Source organism: Callorhinus ursinus, unplaced genomic scaffold (assembly GCF_003265705.2).
Source record: "Callorhinus ursinus isolate GAN/ISIS: 27379988/994484 unplaced genomic scaffold, GSC_fseal_2.0 scaffold9, whole genome shotgun sequence".
In the NCBI taxonomy this organism is placed as follows: Eukaryota; Metazoa; Chordata; class Mammalia; order Carnivora; family Otariidae; genus Callorhinus; species Callorhinus ursinus.
The window spans coordinates 49893423-49914532 of NW_027397071.1; the positions used below are offsets into that span (position 1 = coordinate 49893423).

Here is a 21110-nt window from a genome sequence, read left to right on the forward strand (position 1 = left end):
TATTTTCCTGGATTATATCCAAAATATGATTAGTGTGGTATATTAAATTTCTGTATCATATTCAACCTACACCAAAAATAGATCTAAAGGAAGGCTTCTGGCTTTATTTATTTATTTTTAAAGATTTTATTTATTTGACAGAAAGAAAGACAGTGAGAGAGGGAACAAAGCAGGGGGAGTGGGAGAGGGAGAAGCAGGCCTCCCACTGAGCGGGGAGCCCGACATGGGGTTCGATCCCAGGACCCCGGGATCATGACCTGAGCTGAAGGCAGACACCCAATGACTGAGCCACCCAGGTGCCCCATTTCTGGCTTAAAAAAAAAAAAAACCACATCTACTAGACTATCTAATGAAAAATCAACAAAACTATTAAATGTAGTTGTCTTAATCTGTTAATGACATGAAAAACAAAATCTGGGTAAATAGAATTTAATAGTAATGGGCCATTTTTTCTTATGTGTTTTTATGTGTATTTCTCATTTTTCCTAATAATTAGGAAAAATTCATACTGTAGGTAAGTTTATTTTAATTTTCTGCCCACTTTATTCAACTGTCCAGCAAATATTTATTGCATATCTATTATGGTTCTATGGTATATACTGGAATTATAACTGTTCCTGCTTTCAGCCTTTTACCTTCTCAGGTAAAACTAAACAGTAATTCCTGTACAGTATGAGTGCTACAACAAAGAATAAGCATGAGTTTTTAGGGCCACCAAAGTAGTCTTGGTAGGGGCTTAATCAGGGAAGGATTCTTAGAAAAAGTGACATATTCACTGAGACCTGAAGGAAAAAGAGGGAGTAGAGAGATAATTATTATTCTATAGAAAGAAACATGGCATCCGAAGGGCCTGAGGTGAGAGATAACGTGGAAACTGGGGGAAGCCACAGAAGTGTGGGTAAAAAGAAATGTCAGAGGTGGGAAGAAAATCTGAAGAATATCAGAAGACTTTAAAATATACACTACAGGCCGCCTGTGTGGCTCAGTAGGTTAAGCATCTGACTCTTGATTTAGGAACAGGGCATGATCTCAGGTTGCTATCAGTGATACAGCTGGAACCAAGATGGGACTCATAGCCACATTTTGATCAAAGGTATTGAGAGATAGCAGAATATGCCACCCTAAAATGTGCCACTTTAACATGTGGATTGTTTTGAGCTGAAGGCACTTAAGACCCAACTGACTTGGGAAAAGCTTATTACCTCTCCCTTAACTGCCAAAAAGAATTTAGATAGATGGCCTGTACCAGGAAGAGAGCTATTACTAGAGATAATTTTTTATATCAGAAAGACTTATCTGCAAGGCATGGCAAACATTTGTTTACCAAACATTCACTCTTCTCATCTTCCTGTGAATTGTCTTCTTCCCCTTTGAAGCCCCAGACTCCTATCCTCTCTCCTCTGCTCAGGATGGTATATAAGCCTCAACTGGTTGACTGCCTGTGAGTCTCATGTATTTGTCGGGCTCCCCTATGTACATAATGAAATTTCTTTTTCTCCTGTTAATGTCTTATATTTATTTGATTATTAGACCAGCCAATGAATCTAGAAAGTGAGGCCAGATACTTGGTTCCTGGACCTGTTTTGAAAGCAGAGGCAGAACTATAGTTGTATTAGTTGCATTATTAACTTAGCTTCACATTCTACCTTATTCCCTACTTATGTTTTATGCATCTCTTAACTTCATACATGATCAATCACAAACTTTGCCTTTTTTGCCCCTATTCCCTGTTCACCCACTGACTGTAGAAACCTAATGGGGACCAGATGGTAACATCCGTCTTGAAATTATCTGATGTATCTGATCATACCAGGTCCCAAATGGCACCTCATTGTCTGGAAGAATGCATACCTCCAGATTCTTTCAAGGCCTCTCACTTCATGGTTCAAGAAACTCTTCACCCTTCTCTCATGTATTCACCCTCCTTCCCCAAATATATATAAACTGTCCCTAGGCTCAAAAGGGTAAGGCAGCTTTGGGAATGATCTCCTGCCTTCTTCTTCAGCTGCTCTTCTGATAATAAAGCTCCCTTTGCTGGAAAACTGGGGTATCAGACATTGGCTTACTGTGTTACCAGGTGCTTGGACAAGTTTGAGTTCAGTAACAAAAGAAAGAAGGGAAAATTTTTTCCCAGCAACAACTTGAATGCCTTTAGTTAACTACTTCTTTGAGTAGTCTAGGGATACAACATCCTTTTGCATGAGGAAAGCTGAAATTCCATACAGGTGCCACAAGATACTATGCATGCTCTAGCCCAGCAAAATGTCTATTGCCACAAACATGGACTGAAACACATGCATTATAGTGTGCTTTCCCATCTCCTGGATGGCTAAGGCTCCAAGTTCTGTGAGTTAATGCCATTATATTACATTCTGTCCTGTCTCATCTTATAGATCACTTTTGGCAAGAAACAGGAACCCTGTTTCTTGGATACCAGAGGATACCAGAGCAGACTGTATAGTTGAAGAAACTGCATATACATTTTCTTTAGAGCACCAGTATTATATTTGCATGGCCTTTGACATCTAAGAAGATTGTGAGATTATGGTTCCGGTTAGAGATCTTCTCATCAGGGAAATCATTCCTGAATCTGTGATTTGCAGCAGATTAAGTTTTCTCATTTGTTCAAATATCAAATCACTCATCAACCACTACCATCAGTTGTCATGTCTACTGTGCTATGGTGCATTAAGACAAGAATCCCCTCAGAAGTAAATTCAACATCCAACTCCAGACCCATTGCTCCAATCATACCTGCCTGCCAAATGGCCGCCAGTATGGATGATGGTATAACAGCTTCCAGGGCTTGAATACCTACAGGCCCAGAAGGGGTTGGAGAAGTAAGCATCAGATCAAAGCTGAAGAGGTGCAGCAAGAGGTAGAGGCCGCCGGTGGAAAGGCAGGTTGTGAAGGGGATATACATCATCAGCAGCAACAGTAGGAGCAGCAAAGAGAAGGGGCCCAGGAAGCCCCCTGATCCTCCCACAGCCACATGCCTGTGACCATAGTGGCATGGATGGGAGTCTGTGACCTGTCGGGCTCCTGGGACAGAACAGTGAGAAGACAGGGTGAGAGCCCAAGACACTAGCTGCAGCTGGCCTGTTTTCATTTTCTTTGAGTTTACTTTTGATAAGTAAGATTAAACCAAAAGTATACAGGATTTTGTAGAATTCATCAAATACTACTTTTTAAAAGCTTACCTGTAATTTTATTTTGACTTACTATTGGTAAATGAAATATGCCCAGATTTCCCATTAAATTAATAAAGAAAGCCACACATTAAAAACATTATTATATTATTTATATTTTATATTTATATTTTAATAATAAAGTATATAACATGGGTATAAAATGTAAACATATACAAATTAAATAGATTATTGTTTATGTACATCAGTTAAATTGATTAGCACAGACTAAACCTGAAAGAATTCTTAGTTTGACAGCCTCAAGTAGAAAACAATATTTAAGATATAAGGGAATACACACAATAATATATCCATTCTTGTCGTTCATTCAGAGGCATTACATGTTGACAAACCTGCATATAAAAATAGAAAACTTTTACTTTCCTTTTATATATTGTTATTTTTGGCTAATTTTTAAACAGGATAACATTTCTAGACCCTATGCAAAAAATATCCCTGTGCAGATAAAATTCTATACCATTTGTCCTTAGTGGGTACCTACAATCTATGATCTGATGTCTAACAGAATAATCCAGCATAAATTCTACTCAAATATAGTAGCTGATATTTGATGTATATAAATGTGGTGTAGGAGTAGTAGAAAAGGGAGTAGTGGAAAAGGGAGTAAATACCCTTTTTTCACTAAACCTAGAGCATTTTCTAAAATCCTCATTGGGATTCTGTAGAATCTCTCCTCTTTATTCAGTTCTAGAATGTTTTAGGATTTCATGGACAGAATGAAGAAAAGAATAGAAGGCTTTTTCCTTTTTCCGTTCACTAGACCAGTTTCAGGGTCCCTGCCTTTGAACCCCTGGCTAAATTAGAAACCCACAGTTCTGCTAACACCAGAAACTACAGCTGCTCCTGGCTCTTGACTTAGATGGTTGTTATCTAAAACTTAGAGGCATTTTCTCTTTCAGGTTACATTGGAAAATCTTAATAATGTAGATAAAAATATTTTGGATTAGCAAAATTCCCATTTACTATAAACACTACTTTGTCTTTCTATATGATGTTGCAAAGTGCTTTCATATACATCATTTTATTTTTATCTTTACATTAATGTTGTGAACTACCTAACACTAGTAATAGTAAATTAATTTTACATAGAGACAGGAACAGAGTGGCTAAGTGAATCTCTCATAATCACTCAACCAAATAGTGAGAACTGGACTAGAACCAAAGTCTCCTAATATAGGATGATAATAATATGAATATCATTTTTAGAATAATTTTCTACTTTATTTCATATTTCCACTTATTCATAATGCTATTAGTAAAATGCTTTTTCAAATTGATAAAACAAAAAGCTTTAATTAGAAAACAATACATTACCATTGTAGATTTTGGTGCCACTTCTACTGCAAATATGTTGAGTCCTCTGTTGTTTATGCAGTTTTTACTTAGCTCATTGTTGATGTGAATAATCACTTTATTATTTGACTATAAAAAAAATTTCATAAGTTGCTAGTCCTTTCTTTAATAAATACAAACAACATGACTATTACAAAACATTTTATAAGTCTTGTGATAGAGGTATTCAGAGGGTCTGCAGAAACATAGAAGATATTATAGAAACACAGAAACATTAGCTCAGACTTGGTTAGCAAGGAAGACCTTATGGAAGAACCAATACTTGAGATAATAGATCATAGATAATAGATAGCCTCTAAAATGGATAGGAAGCAAGAGAAAGCAGCATGAAGCTGGTGAATGAAAGAAATGTAGGCACCAAAGTATTCCCCTGCTAAGAAAGTGACAAGCACTCCCTAATGACTGCAAAGGGGCAGTATAACATTAGACTGCCTGGATTCATTTCTCAGCTCTACTACTCAGCATGTGACCTTCTGCAAGTTATTTAGCGTCCCCATGCTTCAATTTCTTTGTGTGTAAAATGCAGTTAGTACTTACTTCATTGGGTTGTTGTGAGAAGTAAATGCGTTAATAAATGTAAAGTGCCTGACAAATGGGAAACTCTAAAATATTATTATTACATCATTTTGGTGCAGGGCAGTTTAATTTTCCTTGAGGGAAAGGAAGGAGATGGAGGGTTGAGAAATGATAGCTAACTACAGAACAGAGAAACTGTGGTAAGTTAGTGACTCCCATCACCCTTTTAGTTCTAATAAGACATAGAGGGCAGAAGGGAAGGCATGCTGGATCTTAGGAATCACCCTCCAAAGCTTTATGATCCACTTGAAGACTGGAATCTCCTAGCTGGGGACTCTTAACTGTTTTTATCAAGTCCAAGTCCTCTACCCCATTTTCAAGATAATATATATAATCTGGACCCATACCACCTATGTTATTTATCTTTGTAGTACTCCTCCAAATAAAGTTCTCTGTTTCTGCATAGAGGATATTCCCACTATTTCCTCTGTTCTTCACATTAACGCTCTTACATGTTACTGTTTCTCTGCTTCTAATGGCTGTCTCTGCATATCTTTTTTTTTTAAGATTTTATTTATTTATTTGACAGAGAGAGACACAGTGAGAGAGGGAACACAAGCAGGGGGAGTGGGAGAGGGAGAAGCAGGCTTCCCGCCGAGCAAGGAACCCTACATGGGGCTCGATCCCAGGACCCTGGGATCATGACCTGAGCCGAAGGCAGACGCTTAACAACTGAGCCACCCAGGCGCCCCATGTCTCTGCATATCCAATCCTAGTTTGTCTCCAATCCCATACCACAGTCCCCTTCCCCTCATTCACAAGTCCTTCCCCAACTTCTATTGTCCAAACTAACATCAACCACAAGAGATGCAAATACAGTAAAACTACTGCACAAATAAACAGTACTATATAATTTAACATTTAATTATTCTCTGATCTCTTTTGAGAGTATTAATTGTCTTCCCAACTAGTTCATAAACTCCTTGAAAGCAGAGACCATATTACATTGATAGTGGCCTCTATTGTGACTAGGAGAGTTAGTTACATAGTATATACTCACATTGACTCAATACTCAGCCAAACCTTAGCACTTTAAGAAATTCATGGTAAGCATAAAAATAATGTCTCACCCAGGAACTAAAAGAAATAAGCCAACAGTCCTAAAAATCCAGCCATCCTAAGATTTTTTTGAAAATTTATGTTTCTAGAAAGCTGGGTATCTCTAGGCATTTATGTATGTATTCTCTTGGCCTGCAATATCAGTAGTAGCAGGGACGGTAGCTAAAGTTAGCAATAAGTGGCTTGATAAAAATAGGTCCTGGGCAGTGGAATATATTAGATAAAATGATGACAGTCTACAGAATTTCTAATATTTCAAAGTGTGGAAAAAGTTGGGCTAAATTTTTTCTTTACTTTGTTCATATTTCTTTAAAACCCAATGTCTGTTATTTGAAACAGTTATGTATGTGTGAAGATTTTTAATAACAAACTAAATAAAACACTTTGTACCCAGATTATGCTCTATCTTCCGAGATCCCCAAACATATAATTTTCATAATACAATTATCTCAAACTTTTAAAAAATGCATAAAAATTATCATGCTCAGTTTGAATTAGAAACCTGAGAAGAATTGCCCATTATAAATATTATTAAAATAATGTGATATTAATTACTGTGCAAGAATACAGTAAGAAAGAAAATGGAACATATTAGTAAACAATGGAGTTATGAGGAGAACCACCTCATAAATAATACCTTGTTTTCAATAACTGATGTTATCCAGGTGTCACACTTATACGTATGTACAATTATATTTTCATAGCCATCCATTACCCTGGCATCACCTTTGTTAAGGACAGATTTACAAATAGCCTTCTCAAGTTGCCCACTGCATGCCTCCATATGGACAGCTTTAATTCTTGGCTTGCATTTGTCTGCATAGATATCGATGATAAATGGGCATGCCTGATAAGAAAGAAAAAGTGAACCTTGTTTTAGCTTTCTGATGGAATTAAAAATAAATTATTTGTTATTAATATGTTTATCATATGATTTAAGAAGATATACTCTACCTTCTAGCTTGTCCTTCTCATATACCTTTAGAAAGATTTTAGTACTATGAATTCGATAATAAAAAAGCATAAAATTATGATTTTTTGTTACCATATTAACTGACAATGTTCACAGAAAAGGAAAGAAAACTATAATCTCAAGTAAATCAGTAATCCTCCTATCAGCCCCCCACCACTTCAGCAACCCTCAGTTTGTTTCCTGAGATTAAGAATTCCTCATATCAGGGAGATCATATGATACATGTCTTTCTCTGATTGACTTATTTTGCTTAGCATAATACCCTCTAGTTCCATCCACATCGTTGCAAATGACAAGATTTCGGGGGGTTTTTTGATGGCTGCATAATATTCACATCTTCTTTATCCATTCTTCTGTTGATGGACATCTTGGCTCTTTCCATAGTTTGGCTATTGTGGACATTGCTGCTATGAACATTGGAGTGCAGGTGCTCCTTCAGATCACTACATTTGTGTCTTTGGGGTAAATACCCAGTAGTGCAATTGCTGGGTCATACGATAGCTCTATTTCCAACTTTTTGAGGAACCTCCATACTGTTTTCCAGAGTGGTTGCACCAGCTTGCATTCCCACCAACAGTGTAGGAGGGTTCCCCTTTCTCTGCATCCTCACCAACATCTGTCGTTTCCTGACTTGTTAATTTTAGCCATTCTGACCGGTGTGAGGTGGTATCTCATTGAGGTTTTGATTTGGATTTCCCTGATGCCGAGCAATGTTGAGCACTTTTTCGTGTCTGTTCGCCATTTGCACGTCTTCTTTGGAAAAATGTCTGTTCATGTCTTCTGCCCATTTCTTGATTGGATTATTTGTTCTTTGGGTGTTGAGTTTGATAAGTTCTTTATAGATTTTGGATACTAGCCTTTTATCTGATATGTCATTCCCCCTGCACTATTCTTTTCTAATTTGGTCTCTCGCTTGTTTCTTTCAAAATGTTTTTTAAATGATTTTATTTATTTTCCATTTAACTAATCATTCTCCTTCGTGGAATGTAAATTCCATAAGGGAAGGAATTCTGACTATTCTATTCACCATTGATCCTCAGTGCCTCTTTATTACAGACTTACCACATGGTAGGCATCCAATAAATGTCTGTTAAATAAATAGTGAATTTATACATATTGATGGTCCTCTTTTTAGTTGGGGGACAAAAGATAAAAGTCTGAAGTTAATAGAACAACAGCAGAAATTTTTATTTTTAAATAAGTTTTTAATGATTCCAACCTTTGGCAATAATAAAGTCATTTTTATAAGAGAGACAGTAGAGTGAAACATCATTGGCCTAGAAAACAGATCTAGGTTTGTAATTGGATTTTGCCATTTGCTAGTTACATGACCTGGGGAAGTCACTTAACTTTTATGAAGTTTAGTTTCTTCATTGAAAAAGTAGGAATAAATAGTATATATTCTGCCAAGGGTTGTTGGAAATATCTAATAGGTAATATGTGTGAAAATATTTTGCAATGTAGAATTCTAAAAAAAAGAAAAGATTATTTATGATAGTTATAAGAATATATAAATATATAAATCCTTTGTATTTATTTTATTTTAATTCCAGTATGTTAACTGTACAATACAGTGATTCAACATTCCATACATCACCCAGTGCTCATTACAAGCGCCCTCCTTAATCCCCATCACCTATTTTCACCAATCCCTCCCACCTACCTCCCCCTACATGAATCCTTTAAATCAAATGTTACCACATATATATATCCCTATCACTAACAGAAATTACCCAACATTTTTATACCAACTAGTTGATTATGAATTGTTATTTTCTCCTTCTTGTACTACTGTTTGCTGGTGTAACATTCTCAATCCAACAATTCTATGACCCTTACTGAATGAGGACAATGTTTTCACTATTATTCTGTAAATCAAAAGTATCCATGCCAAGAATAGAATTTTTGGATGCCTCAGTACCAAATCTTGACTTAATGTTGTTTGTGGATGAGTCTTACATTAGAGAAAGAAACAAAAAACAATACCAGGCCTGACATACAATAAGTTGCCTAGTCTCTTGTAAAATCTGTTTCCTTACCATGAAATACGTTCAAAGGACTAAATTGTGGCTCTCTCTCAGATATAGGAGAGTAAAATATATAAACTAATACCTAGTATGCTTTTAGAATAACTGACTTTTTGAAAAATGCTATAGAAAAAAGGGGCATTTTTTCCCCCTCTGATCAAGTACCCTTTAAAAATGAAGAAGGGGGAAAAAAGCCAAAAATAAAATAAAAATGAACAAGGGGCGTCTGACTGGCTCAGTCAGTAAAGCATGCAACTCTTGATCTCAGGGTCATGAGTTCAAGTCCCACATTGGGTGTAAAGCTTACTTTAAAAAAAAAAAAAAAAAGAACAACAAATACATTATTTGATACGTAAAATAATGGCCATAAAGGAAGAGACTCGAAGTAAAAGAAGTTCCATTGAAGCTAATACACTATATTATAGATACTATACAAGTACTTTAAAAGCACTATAGAAACACTTTAGAAATATTATAGAAATACTTTTACCAGATCATTATACTAAACAGACTGTTCTGACTAAAGTCCTTACATAAAACAACAAAATAAAACAAATCCATGGAGAAGTTTAAGGATTCCATCAGAGATATGCAAAACCTGGCCTGTCAAATTCGGAAATGCTGTGTATGATCATGTTCTAAAAACCATGAGGGTAAGATCTGGCAAAACCAGAATGGCCACCTGGATACTAGATAAAATCCTCCATGAAACAACTCATTCCAATAGGAATAAATTGGCTATAATATTAATCACTGAGGAAAACCTTTCCTAAGATAATGAAAAATGTGGTTAGTCCATGCTTTATCTCTAAGCAAATTAACCTGGAAAAATTGTGGTACATAAACTGGGACTATGCTCCAGAAGATTCTCTAAGCATTTCCAAATTGATTTTATACAGTTGATTCTTTCTCTATGATTAATGAATATGTACTACTAAATATAGTACATTTATTTTCAGGATGGGTCTAAATATTTCACTGTTGAAAAGTCATAACCAGGGCACCTGGCTGGTTTGGTAGAGCATGTGACTCTTGATCTTGGGGTTATAAGTTTGAACTGCATATTGGTTTTACGATTACTTAAAAATAAAACCTTTTTTTTTTAATTTTTAAAATTTTTTGAAGATTTATTTATTTGAGAGAGAGAGAGAGAGTCACACAAGTGGGGCGAGGGGCAGAAGGAAAGGAAGAAACAGACTCCCCACTGAGCAGGGAGCCGGATTTGGGGCTTGATCCCAGCCCCCTGAGATCATGACCTGAGCTTTAAGGCAGATGCTTAACCGACTGAGCCACCCAGGCGCCTCCAAAATAAAACCTTTAAAAAACAAAACAGGGGTGCCTGGGTGGCTCAGTCGGTTAAGCATCCAATTCTTGGTTTCAGCTCAGGTGGTTATCTCATGGGTTGTGGGATCAATCCCCGTGTCGGGCTCTAGGCTCATGAAGGAATCTGCTGAAGTTCTCTCTCCCTCTCCCCCTGCCCCTCCCTGTGTGTGCTTTCTCTCCCTCTCTCAAATAAATAAATAAATCTTAAAAAACATTTTTTTTATCTCAGAAATCCTTCTTGCCTATGGTTTCAAAGGTCAATGATATCAGTAAATGCTATAAAATATCTTAAATTGCTCTTGACTAATTTCTCATATCAAGAGGCATGTGTAGTAGATACAATATTATTTATAGATTAGATGCTGATTTTGCACCATAGGCAGAATGTAGGATTCACTGAATGTTAGGTTAAAGTAGGATATAAAAAGTTATTATAACTATTCACCTCCTATTTTTAAAAATGGCAAAAAAAAATTATAGAGAACTTTTCAGAAAAGAGGTTTATGAGGGGTTTTGAATGATGTCAAAGCTAGAACTTAAACCAAAGTCTCCATACACCCAAAATTGAAAGTTTGTTGATGCTAGTGTTACCCTCCTAAGATGATTTATTTAGAGAAAGGACAGATACTATTTTTAAGAATATGAACGACAAAAGTACTGTTATCTGATGCATGGCCTGAAACTCATAAGTTCTTTATTTCACACCTGACACAAAATATAGAATTTAGAATTTAGAAGTCCTCATTTTTATTATTTCTCTGGTTTACTGAAACTCTTAATAGTGATAGCTAATACATACGCAATGCTATATATAAGCCAAGCACCATCCCAAGTGTTTTACAAATATTAACCCAAGAATCAGAATTCCACTTCTCATACAGACACAATCCCCTATTTCTTAGGCTTTATTCTGTTAGGACAAAGAATTCTCTATAGACATGAGACTTTAGCAACTAAAATAGCCATCACCAATTAAGAAATATAACTTTTTAATTACCAAATATTTTTCTGCATATCATATGCTCAAACTCCCAATGTTGGGAGTCACTTAATTTCAGGTAAGAACAGGAACTTGCATAAACTAGCAGAAACACACTGCTGCACTCACAATTCATTCATATATTTAAGTTCAAGGATCTGAGTGCCCAATTCAAAAGTCATGTGTCAGGAAAATGTTCATGGAGTAAAATATTATGAACATTAAACCCATTGTAAAACTTTCAGATTGCTTTACCTCTGTCAATTCCAGAGCTTTATTATAGCCCATTGAGTGCAGAGTTACCCAAAGGTCACGAGGATCTCCTTCTCGATCATTGGCTTCCATTAGATTCAGATCCATAAAGCCCTGTTTTGTTAGTTCATTCTTCTTTGTATCAAAATTGTCTGTTAAAACAACCAAAAGTTTCTTTGTTACATAAGTTTTTTTAAGATTGATTTCTTTATTTCAGAGAAAGAGAGAGCAAATGGGGGGAGGGGCAGAGGGAGATGAAGAGAGAGAAGCAGACACCTTGCCAAGTGCAGACCCCAACGCAGGGCTCCATCCCACAACCCTGAAATCATGACCTAAGCCAAAATCAAGAGTCAGATACTCAACAGACTGAGTCACCCACGTGCCCCCTACATAATTTTAAAAGTCATACATCTAATAAAAGGACTATTATATATTATTACTCATATTTATTTTAAAGGATGCCTTCCTTATGAATCCATGAACAATATGAAAATGGCTCAAAAGACGCTAGTGAGATACTGTTTCAATTTCCCACAACTCAGCACAAAGCTCCATCACAGAACATAATTTGGTTTTCAAAAAAATCAGAAGTTATAAATAATGCAAATATATTCCAAAATTAGAGGAAACTGTCATTTTTCTGGGTAAGTCCCAACCTGTTTGCTTATCTAGAGTATATACTGATACATATTTTTTAAAAATTAAAACTTCAGGGGCGCCTGGGTGGCTCAGTCATTAAGCATCTGCCTTCAGCTCAGGTCATGATCTCAGGGTCCTGGGATCGAGCCCGGCATTGGGCTCCCTGCTCAGCAGGAAGCCTGTTTCTCCCTCTCCCTCTGTCCTTCCTCCTGCTTGTGTTCTCTCTCTCTCTGTCAAATAAATAAATAAATAAATAAAATCTTTAAAATAAATAAATAGATAAATAAATAAATAAATAAAAATTAAAGCTTCATATATGTTTACCACCTAAACCCAGGAGAACCTGGTTGAATTTGACATAATACCCCCCAAATTAACGGTGTTTCAAAAAGGGAGATGTGGATGGTGCCAGGTTTAAGGAGACTGCTAGATGCCTAATTATTCTAATTTTAACCAAATTGCCCCTGGTCCTTAAAAAACTGTTAGATAATGGGAAACACTTTCTTTCATTATTATTATTATTTATTTGAGAGAGAGCGAGAGCAAAAGAGAGAGAGAGAGCATGAGCAGGGGAGAGGGAGAAGTAGATTCCCTGCTGAGCAGGGAGCCTGACACAGGACTCGATCCCAGGACCCTGGGATCATGACCTGAGCCAAAGGCAGAAGCTTAACCACCCAGGTGCCCGGGAAATACTTTCAATTCTATGAGTGTCCCAGACAAATAAATCTAAGTATCCATTTTAACATTATTTGTAAGCAAAACTACATTCACCTAGAAGTATCTACACATGTATAATTCCTGAATTTGTCTATTATATAGATAATAAACAGTTACTCATCATGGATTATATTGTTAACTGCCCTACAAGAAGAAAGATTTTATTTTCCAGCTTCCAACTGTAATATACCCAAGGGAAATAGGTACTCTTTATTTGAGATATCTCTTTTGTATGCATTATTGTGAAAAAAGCAGCAGAGACATAACAATTTAAAACTGATTAATAGTTTAATAGTAGTATAAAGATTAATAGTATTAATAGATTAATAGTAAAATGTTTATAGAGTTTGGAAAGTGACAAAGAACTTTTGCAAAGAAAAAAGTAAATGCAGATTAAATTAGATCATAGAAATGGTAGCCATTAAACTGGGGGCTGGAGCTACAATATAATAAAGCAAGATGAAAAAAATAATAATTGATATCAATACAAAGAAATTATTACTTTCAAGGAAAATGTATCTAGATACTGTACTATAGAGACTATCAATAAGTAATCTACTTTTAAAACTTAAAATTCTCAATCCTCCATTACTTTTTTATAAATTCATTAATACCCAACCTCAAGACTTTCTTTAAAGCTATAGTACTCAAGACAGTGTGGTAGTGGTAAAAGATTAGACACATAGATCAGTGGAATAGAACACAGAAACCAGAAATAGACCCATACAAATATACTGAACTGATATTTGACAAAGGAGCAAAGTCAATTCAAAGGAGAAAGGATAGTTCTATCAATAAATGGTGTTAGAACAACTGGACGTCCACAGGCAAAAAATAACTATAGACAAGGACCTTACATCTTTCACAAAAATTAACTAAAATGGGTCACAGACCCAGAACACAAAATCTATAAAACTTCCGGAAGATAAAAGGAGAAAATCTGGGTGACTTTGTGTTTGGCTATGTGTTTTTAGATATAACACCAAAAGCACACAAACCAAAAGCATGACACATGAAAGGAAAAAATGGTTATTTCATTAAAATTAAAAATTGCTCTACGAAAAACACTATTAAGAGAATGAAAAGACAGGGGCGCCTGGGTGGCTCAGTCGTTAAGCGTCTGCCTTTGGCTCAGGTCATGATCCCAGGGTCCTGGGATCTAGCCCCACATCGGGCTCCCTGCTCGGCGGGAAGCCTGCTTCTCCCTCTCCCACTCCCCCTGCTTGTGTTCCCTCTCTCACTGTGTCTCTCTCTGTCAAATAAATAAATAAAATCTTTAAAAAAAAAGAGAGAGAGAATGAAAAGACAAACCACATACTGAGAGAAAATACTTGCAAAACATAGCTGATAAGATTTGTATCCAATACATACAAAGAACTCTTAAAACTCAATAGTAAGAAAATAAACACCTCAATCTAAAAATGGGCAAAAGATCTGAAAGACACCTCACCAAACAAGATATACAGATGGTAAATAAGCATATGAGAAGATCATATGTCATTAAGGAATTGCAAATTAAAACAACAAGATACACACCTCTGTTCTAGGCTAGAATCCAAAAAACTACCACCACCAAACGCAAACACTCATTCCTTCCTGGTGGGAATACAAAATGGTACAGCCGCTTTGCAAGACAATTTGGCAGTTCTTTCAAAGTTAAACATAGGTTTACTGTACCAGCAATAACTGAATAGAAATGAATTGAAACAAGTTGAAAACTATATATGCACAAAAATATGAGCATGAGTATTTCTGTTATTAAAGATTTTATTTATTTATTTGACACAGAGAGAGAGAGCACAAGCAGGGGGAACGGCAGAGGAAGAAGTAGGCTCCCTGCTGAGCAGGGAGTCCAATGCAGGGCTCAGTCCTAGGACCCTGGGATCATGACCTGAGCCGAAGGCAGACACTTAACCAGCTGACTGAGCCACCCAGGCACTGAGGCACATGAGTATTTATAGCAGCTACGTTCATAATTACCAAAAATTCAAAATAACCAACATGTCTTTTAGGTGAATGAATAAACAAACTATAGTACCTTCATATAATGGAATTGTGCTAAAAAGAAATGAGCTATCAAGCCAAAAAAAGAAATCTAAATACATACTGCTAAGTGAAAGAAGCCAGTTTGAAAAGGCTACATATTGCATGATATTCCAACAAGGTACTTTGGAAGAGGCAAAACTATAGAGACAGTAAAAAGTTCAGTGGTTGCTGGGGGTTTGAAGGGTTGAATAGATACATGAGTATGTAGAACACAAGGGATTTTTAAAGCAATGAAATTATTCTGTATGATACTGTAAATGGCAGGTACATGACATCATATATTTGTCAAAATCCAGAGAACTGTACAGCACAAAATAACCCTAATATAAGCTATGGATTTTAGTTAATAAAAATACATCAGCAATGGTTCATCAATTTTAACAAATGTATAAAGTAACACAAGATGTTAAAAATAGGGGAAATTCATAGAGGGTGGAAAAGGAATATATGGGAGATCTAGTCAATCTTTACTATAAACCAACTGCTCTAAAAATAAAGTCTATTAAAAAATAATAAAAATTAAGGTAATTTTAAGTTTTAAAAAGTTTATTAAATTATCTTACAGATAAATATACATTTTCTCATTATCAAGGAGGATGGATAAAATTAATATTATGTATGACTAGAAAAATAAAATCTTTGGAACTTAAAAAAACCAATTCTTTGCAGTATTATTAATGTTGGTGAAGGAGCCATTCCCTCCAAATCATTTTTTAAGTCAACCAGACTTGGGGACTTTTTTGTAGCAGGGTATTTAAGGTTCTTCAATTTAACTGCCTGGGTGTGAAACTCAGCTGTGAAATCTTCTTGCTATTTGATCAGGTGACTTACCCTCTTTGATTCTGTTTCCTTATCTGTCTTTCTGGTTTTGTTTTTTTTTTTAAAGATTTTATTTATTTATTTGACAGAGAGAGAGCACAAGCAAGGGGAGTGACAGGCAAAGGGAGAGGGAGAAGCAGGCTCACTGCTGAGCAGAGAGCCTGATGTGGGGCTCGATCCCAGGACCCTGGGATCATGACCTGAGCCAAAGGCAGACGTTTAACTGACTGAGCAATCCAGGTGCCCCCTGTTTCCTTATTTGTAAAATGAAAAATAATAGGACATACCTCAGAGAGCTGATGTATAGAAGTAGTTCCAACTGGGGACACCAGGTGGCTCAGTCGGTTAAGCATCTGACTCTTGATTTCAGTTTAGGTCATGATCTCACGGTTGTGAGATTGAGCCCCGCATTGGGCTCTGTGCTGGGTGTGGAGCCTGCTTAAGATTCTCTCTCTCTCCTTCTCCCTTTGCCCCTCCCCCCACCTCTCTAAAAAAAAAAGAAGTACTTCCAACTGGTACATGGTAAATTCTCAAAAAAATGTTAACTATCAATTCTACCAGTTAAATTAAATTATTATTTTTTTTAAGTAGGCTCCACATGGGGCCTGAACTCACGACTCTAAGACCAAGACCTGAGCTGAGATCAAGGGTCAGATGCTTAACTGAGTCAGCTAGGCTCCCCCAATTTAATTATGAAACTAAAATTTTATTCATCAAAAACTTTACCATAAAAAAATTCTAATTATGATTCACTCTTATTGAATGTGCTCTAGTGCCAACAATAATCAGAAGATTATATCATTATTTCTTTTTTTTAAAGATTTTATTTATTTATTTGAGAGAGAGAGAGTGAGAGATAGAGAGCACAAGAGGGAAGAGGGTCAGAGGGAGAAGCAGACTCCCTGCTGAGCAGGGAGCCCGACGTGGGACTCGATCCTGGGACTCCAGGATCATGAACTGAGCTGAAGGCAGTCACTTAACCAACTGAGCCACCCAGAAGACTATATCATTAAAGTTGTAAGATGATTATATTGTCCTAATAATATATATAATGATATCAATCTTGTTATTCAAAGTTTAATAGTATAAATCAATATGCATTTCTTGTTCCTGATTAAACTATATAAACTTTCAGTTAAAAAGAGATATATTTCTGCGGGGCGCCCAGGTGGCTCAGTCATTAAGCGTCGGCTTAACGACTGAGGGTCCTGGGATCGAGCCCCGCACTGGGCTCCTTACTTGGCAGGGGGCCTGCTTCTCCCTCTCCCACTCCCCCTGCTTGTGTTCCCTCTCTCGCTGTGTCTCTGTCAAATAAATAAATAAAATCTTTAAAAAAAAAAAGAGAGATTTTTGAAAATTTTGTATTAATAATATTTCTACTTTATTTGCTGTTTCGATAGATTTATCAGACTCCCACCTGGCTCGCTGACTTTGCCAAGCTCAGACCATTTTAAGAACCAAAGGACTAGACACACTACTAGCCCAGTGACACTGATACGTGAGTTAATCTGTCTCCTGGCTGCATTCTGGCCTTCTTATTCTGTGATCTATAGTTGGCTATGGCTTTTTGGTTTTCTCCTTTGATCTTTCAGTCCTTGGCTTAAATACATAAGTCCTGCCCTCTTCCCAGACGTCTCCTAAGAGATAACAGAATTTATCTCATCCTCAGTATTTTTCTTTGTCCATCTTGGTATTTTTGGTTTCCATACCTCCATGATGTACTTTCTTAATTCAACTCAAACACAAAAAACTAAAGAATTCTTAACATATATAAAGAACTTCCTGGAGGGGCACCTGGGTGGCTCAGTGGGGTAAGCGTCTGCCTTCGCCTCAGGTCATGATCCCAGGTCCTGGGATGGAGCCCCATATTGGGCTCCCTGCTCCGCGGGGAGCCCGCTTCTCCCTCTCTGCCCTGCTCGTGCTCTCTCTCTTGCTATCTCATCTCTCTCTCTCAAATAAATACATAAAATCTTAAAAAAAAAAAAGAACTTCCTGGAAACTGCTTAATTTTTAGTAAAACTCTAGCCTATTAGTTCTTTGCTGCCTTCTCCTGGGCACAGTTCAGGGCTCTTGACCACTTCAGTCCCATTAGTATCAAGAGCTGGGACAAAATTTTTTTCCATTCTAAGCTCTAAAGAGCATAGGCTAAAAATGAAGTTACACTTAAGTAATTGATATTTTCTTTTAACTTAAATACTATACCAACTATCAATTTAAGGAAAACAAATATTTATGTTTTTATGGTCTATAAACAATGTTATTACTTTCTTAAAAAAAAGATTTTATTTATTTGAGAGAGAGGGAGTGCGTGAGCATAGTACGAGCGGGAGGGAAGGACGAAGGGAGAGGGAGAAGCAGGCCCCCCGCCGAGCAGGGAGCCCGATGTGGGGCTCCATCCCAGGACCCTGGGATCATGACCTGAGCCGAAGGTAGACGCTTAATGACTGAGCCACCCAGGAGCCCCACAATGCTATTACTTTTTTAACTGTCCTAATTGCCATAATAGTCTATGGAGAAGTTTGATATTCTACTTCTTAAGGATGGAAGGATACTACATATTTTTTTATATGTCCACTAAGAAAAGGAAAAGTGCAGGGTGCCAGGGTGGCTCAGTCAGTTAAGCAGCTGACTCAATTTCAGCTCAGGTCATGATCTCAGGGTTGTGGGATCAAGCCCCACATCAGGCTCTGCACTCAGCACTGAATCTGCTTGTCCCTCCCTCTCCCTCTTCCCACTTGCTCTCTCTCTCTCACATAAATAAATAAAATCTTTAAAAAAAAAAAAAAAAGGAAAAAGACAAGTGCTTACCACGGCAGACAGCCCAAGCATCTTCATCACATTTCTCACCACTTGTTCTCAATTCAAAAAAATTATATTCTTCAAGGCTTAGAAGACCATTTCCATCTAAATCAATTACTTCAAATATATCTGATAAAGTTGACCTAAAATTATAAAAATAGGAAATTGTCTTCAAGGCAACTAGACTAAAATGAAGTTATATCAAGGCATCAAACAATTTTTGTGAACTTAATGTATCCAGATATATTTCTTACTAAGTCTACTATGAGATAAACAAGCTTCTAAAACAACCATAGTATCTCAACACATAGTAGGACCTCAATGAAAAGTAATTCTCTCCTTCTTTTCTCCTTTCTCCAATCTACTTTCTTCTCCCTCTTCTACCAGACATTAATGTATATATCTAGCGTATGAGAGAACCACCTAAGTATTTGGATTTCATATTTGACAGTTATCTAAATTAACAGTGCAACTAGCAGGATCTATTTCTAAGGCAGTGCCTAGTCAGGTAGAAATCTGTAGATGTATGACTAAAGTTGACTTGCCAAATGTGTGGAACCCAGAAATGAATGGCAATCCCAGATCTGTGAATGGAAAATCACTTTCAGATGCCCAGTGAATGAGTTGAGTTATTGAATTAGAATCTGGGGGTAGGGGTGGTGGCTGGCCAAAGGAAAGGATGGAAGACAGGCTATTCATCTATAACCTGTTTAGATGTTATAGTTCTAACCTGAATAAACAAAACTTACCTAAATTCCTTTGTAAGAAATAATTCCCCTGTTCCATCTCTATACACAAGTTGGGCCTCTTCAGTTATTGGTTTTATTTCTTTCCTCAGCCTACAGCCAGTTGTGGAAGGAATTAACCAGTAAATCCCAGGTCCTAGTTCACCGGTCCACCCAAACATCTTTTCTCAAAAGAATTAAAAAACAACAACTGCCATGAGTCTTAATGACTTTTGATTTTTCTTCTGAAAGAGAAGCGTTAGAAGTAATTTATCAATATTCACCAAGTCTATTATGCTTCTATCAATCTTTTACGGGCTTCAAAATCTCTTTATTAATGGTAGCCCTGGCACAAGATCATTAGATGTAGTTCATAATATATTTTTAAAAACAAATGCCTAATACTATAATAGGTAAGAAGTTATATAACTTCTAAATCTTCCCCAATAAAAAAACGTTTGTGATGCAAATATCTTCAACAGGAAGCAGAGATCTTAGAATAATTTTTCAGTTACAATTCCCTAGTTTGATTCAAACATAAACATGTGATTTGTAATTAGATTTCAATAACCAAAAGTAAAAATTAAATATATTTCAAGAGTTCACTACTTGTATGAACTAGCCATATTTTTAAGAGTCCAATAATATAGACAGAAGCACTGGAATTTTACTATTATTTATGTAATATGGACTATAAAACAAGATGGTAGAATCCCAGATAAACCTACCTTATACAAAATTCTTTTCCATCACAGTATATTTATAATGAGTGCGAGGACATTTGCATAGGAAATATTTTATTCTCCTGTTTCATAAAAGAAAGTATAATGGCATCTCTCTATGGACCTTCTAGGTGTGTTCTGGAACCAAACAGCTACCTATAAAGCCTAGGGGTTATCTCTGTCAAATACATTAAATCTAAGCATTTTCTCATCGTGTATAACAGCTAAGCAAACAGCTATTTGCCCTTCAGCACAGAATCGCCCTAGGGAAGGAATTCTATTCAGTGTTGTGTCCAAAAACTTTCAAAATGCAGATGTATTTTAGGTCATCCTGGGGACTCATACACAAAATAAAGTTGCTTATCAACTGAATTCTGGTTCAGCCCTATTTCTGCCCTTACAAGTCAGAGGAACCATAATCATCCTAAAGTAACTACATCTTATCTTGATATAAGAAGCAATCCAATAAAACCAGGGTCATTTTGAAGACTAAAGATTGGCCAAATCCCTCCTTGGGAAACTGTAATCGTGTAAATTGGCCAGATGTAGGCTGATTTCCAGGAGTGAGAAGCAGTTCCTGCTGCTTCCTAATACATGTTACCCCATGAACTTCCCTTATCTCCACATATAACCTTGAACTGTCACTGTGGATGGCAAATGGAAAGTCTTTCATGGGCACAAAACTCTTCTTAAAGAAAATGATTGTGAAACTAAAACTAAAACTAAAAATCCCTTGTAAATATGACATATTACAGAAAAACAGAAGCCGATATAGTAAAAAGGTAAATAGAAATTCATTCAAAGTTTATTACAGGCTTGTTATGTACTAACATTTTTATACATGCAATATCATAAGAAAGTAATTTTATCCAAAACAAAATGGGAACAGCTA

The 21110-nt window shown here is 36.4% G+C and overlaps 1 protein-coding gene and 1 pseudogene across 2 annotated transcripts in view; both read right to left on the reverse strand.

Annotated features, from left to right (window-relative positions):
• Nucleotides 1-2159: 2159 nt before the first annotated feature.
• Nucleotides 2160-2994, reverse strand: LOC112823930 (glycerophosphodiester phosphodiesterase 1 pseudogene; annotated as a pseudogene).
• A 331-nt stretch (nucleotides 2995-3325) lies between these two features.
• The window catches only part of EFCAB7 (EF-hand calcium binding domain 7), a 43991-nt gene continuing 26206 nt past the window's right edge, over nucleotides 3326-21110 (reverse strand). For both annotated transcript variants that reach the window (XM_073896621.1, XM_025871762.2), the window contains exons 9-14: nucleotides 19521-19678; nucleotides 18781-18914; nucleotides 11755-11903; nucleotides 6835-7044; nucleotides 4524-4631; nucleotides 3326-3541 (exon numbers count right to left, since the gene is read on the reverse strand). In XM_073896621.1, the coding sequence (XP_073752722.1) occupies nucleotides 3467-3541; nucleotides 4524-4631; nucleotides 6835-7044; nucleotides 11755-11903; nucleotides 18781-18914; nucleotides 19521-19678 (834 nt within the window). In that variant the 3' untranslated portion in view covers nucleotides 3326-3466. The remainder of the gene's footprint in view (nucleotides 3542-4523; nucleotides 4632-6834; nucleotides 7045-11754; nucleotides 11904-18780; nucleotides 18915-19520; nucleotides 19679-21110) is intronic.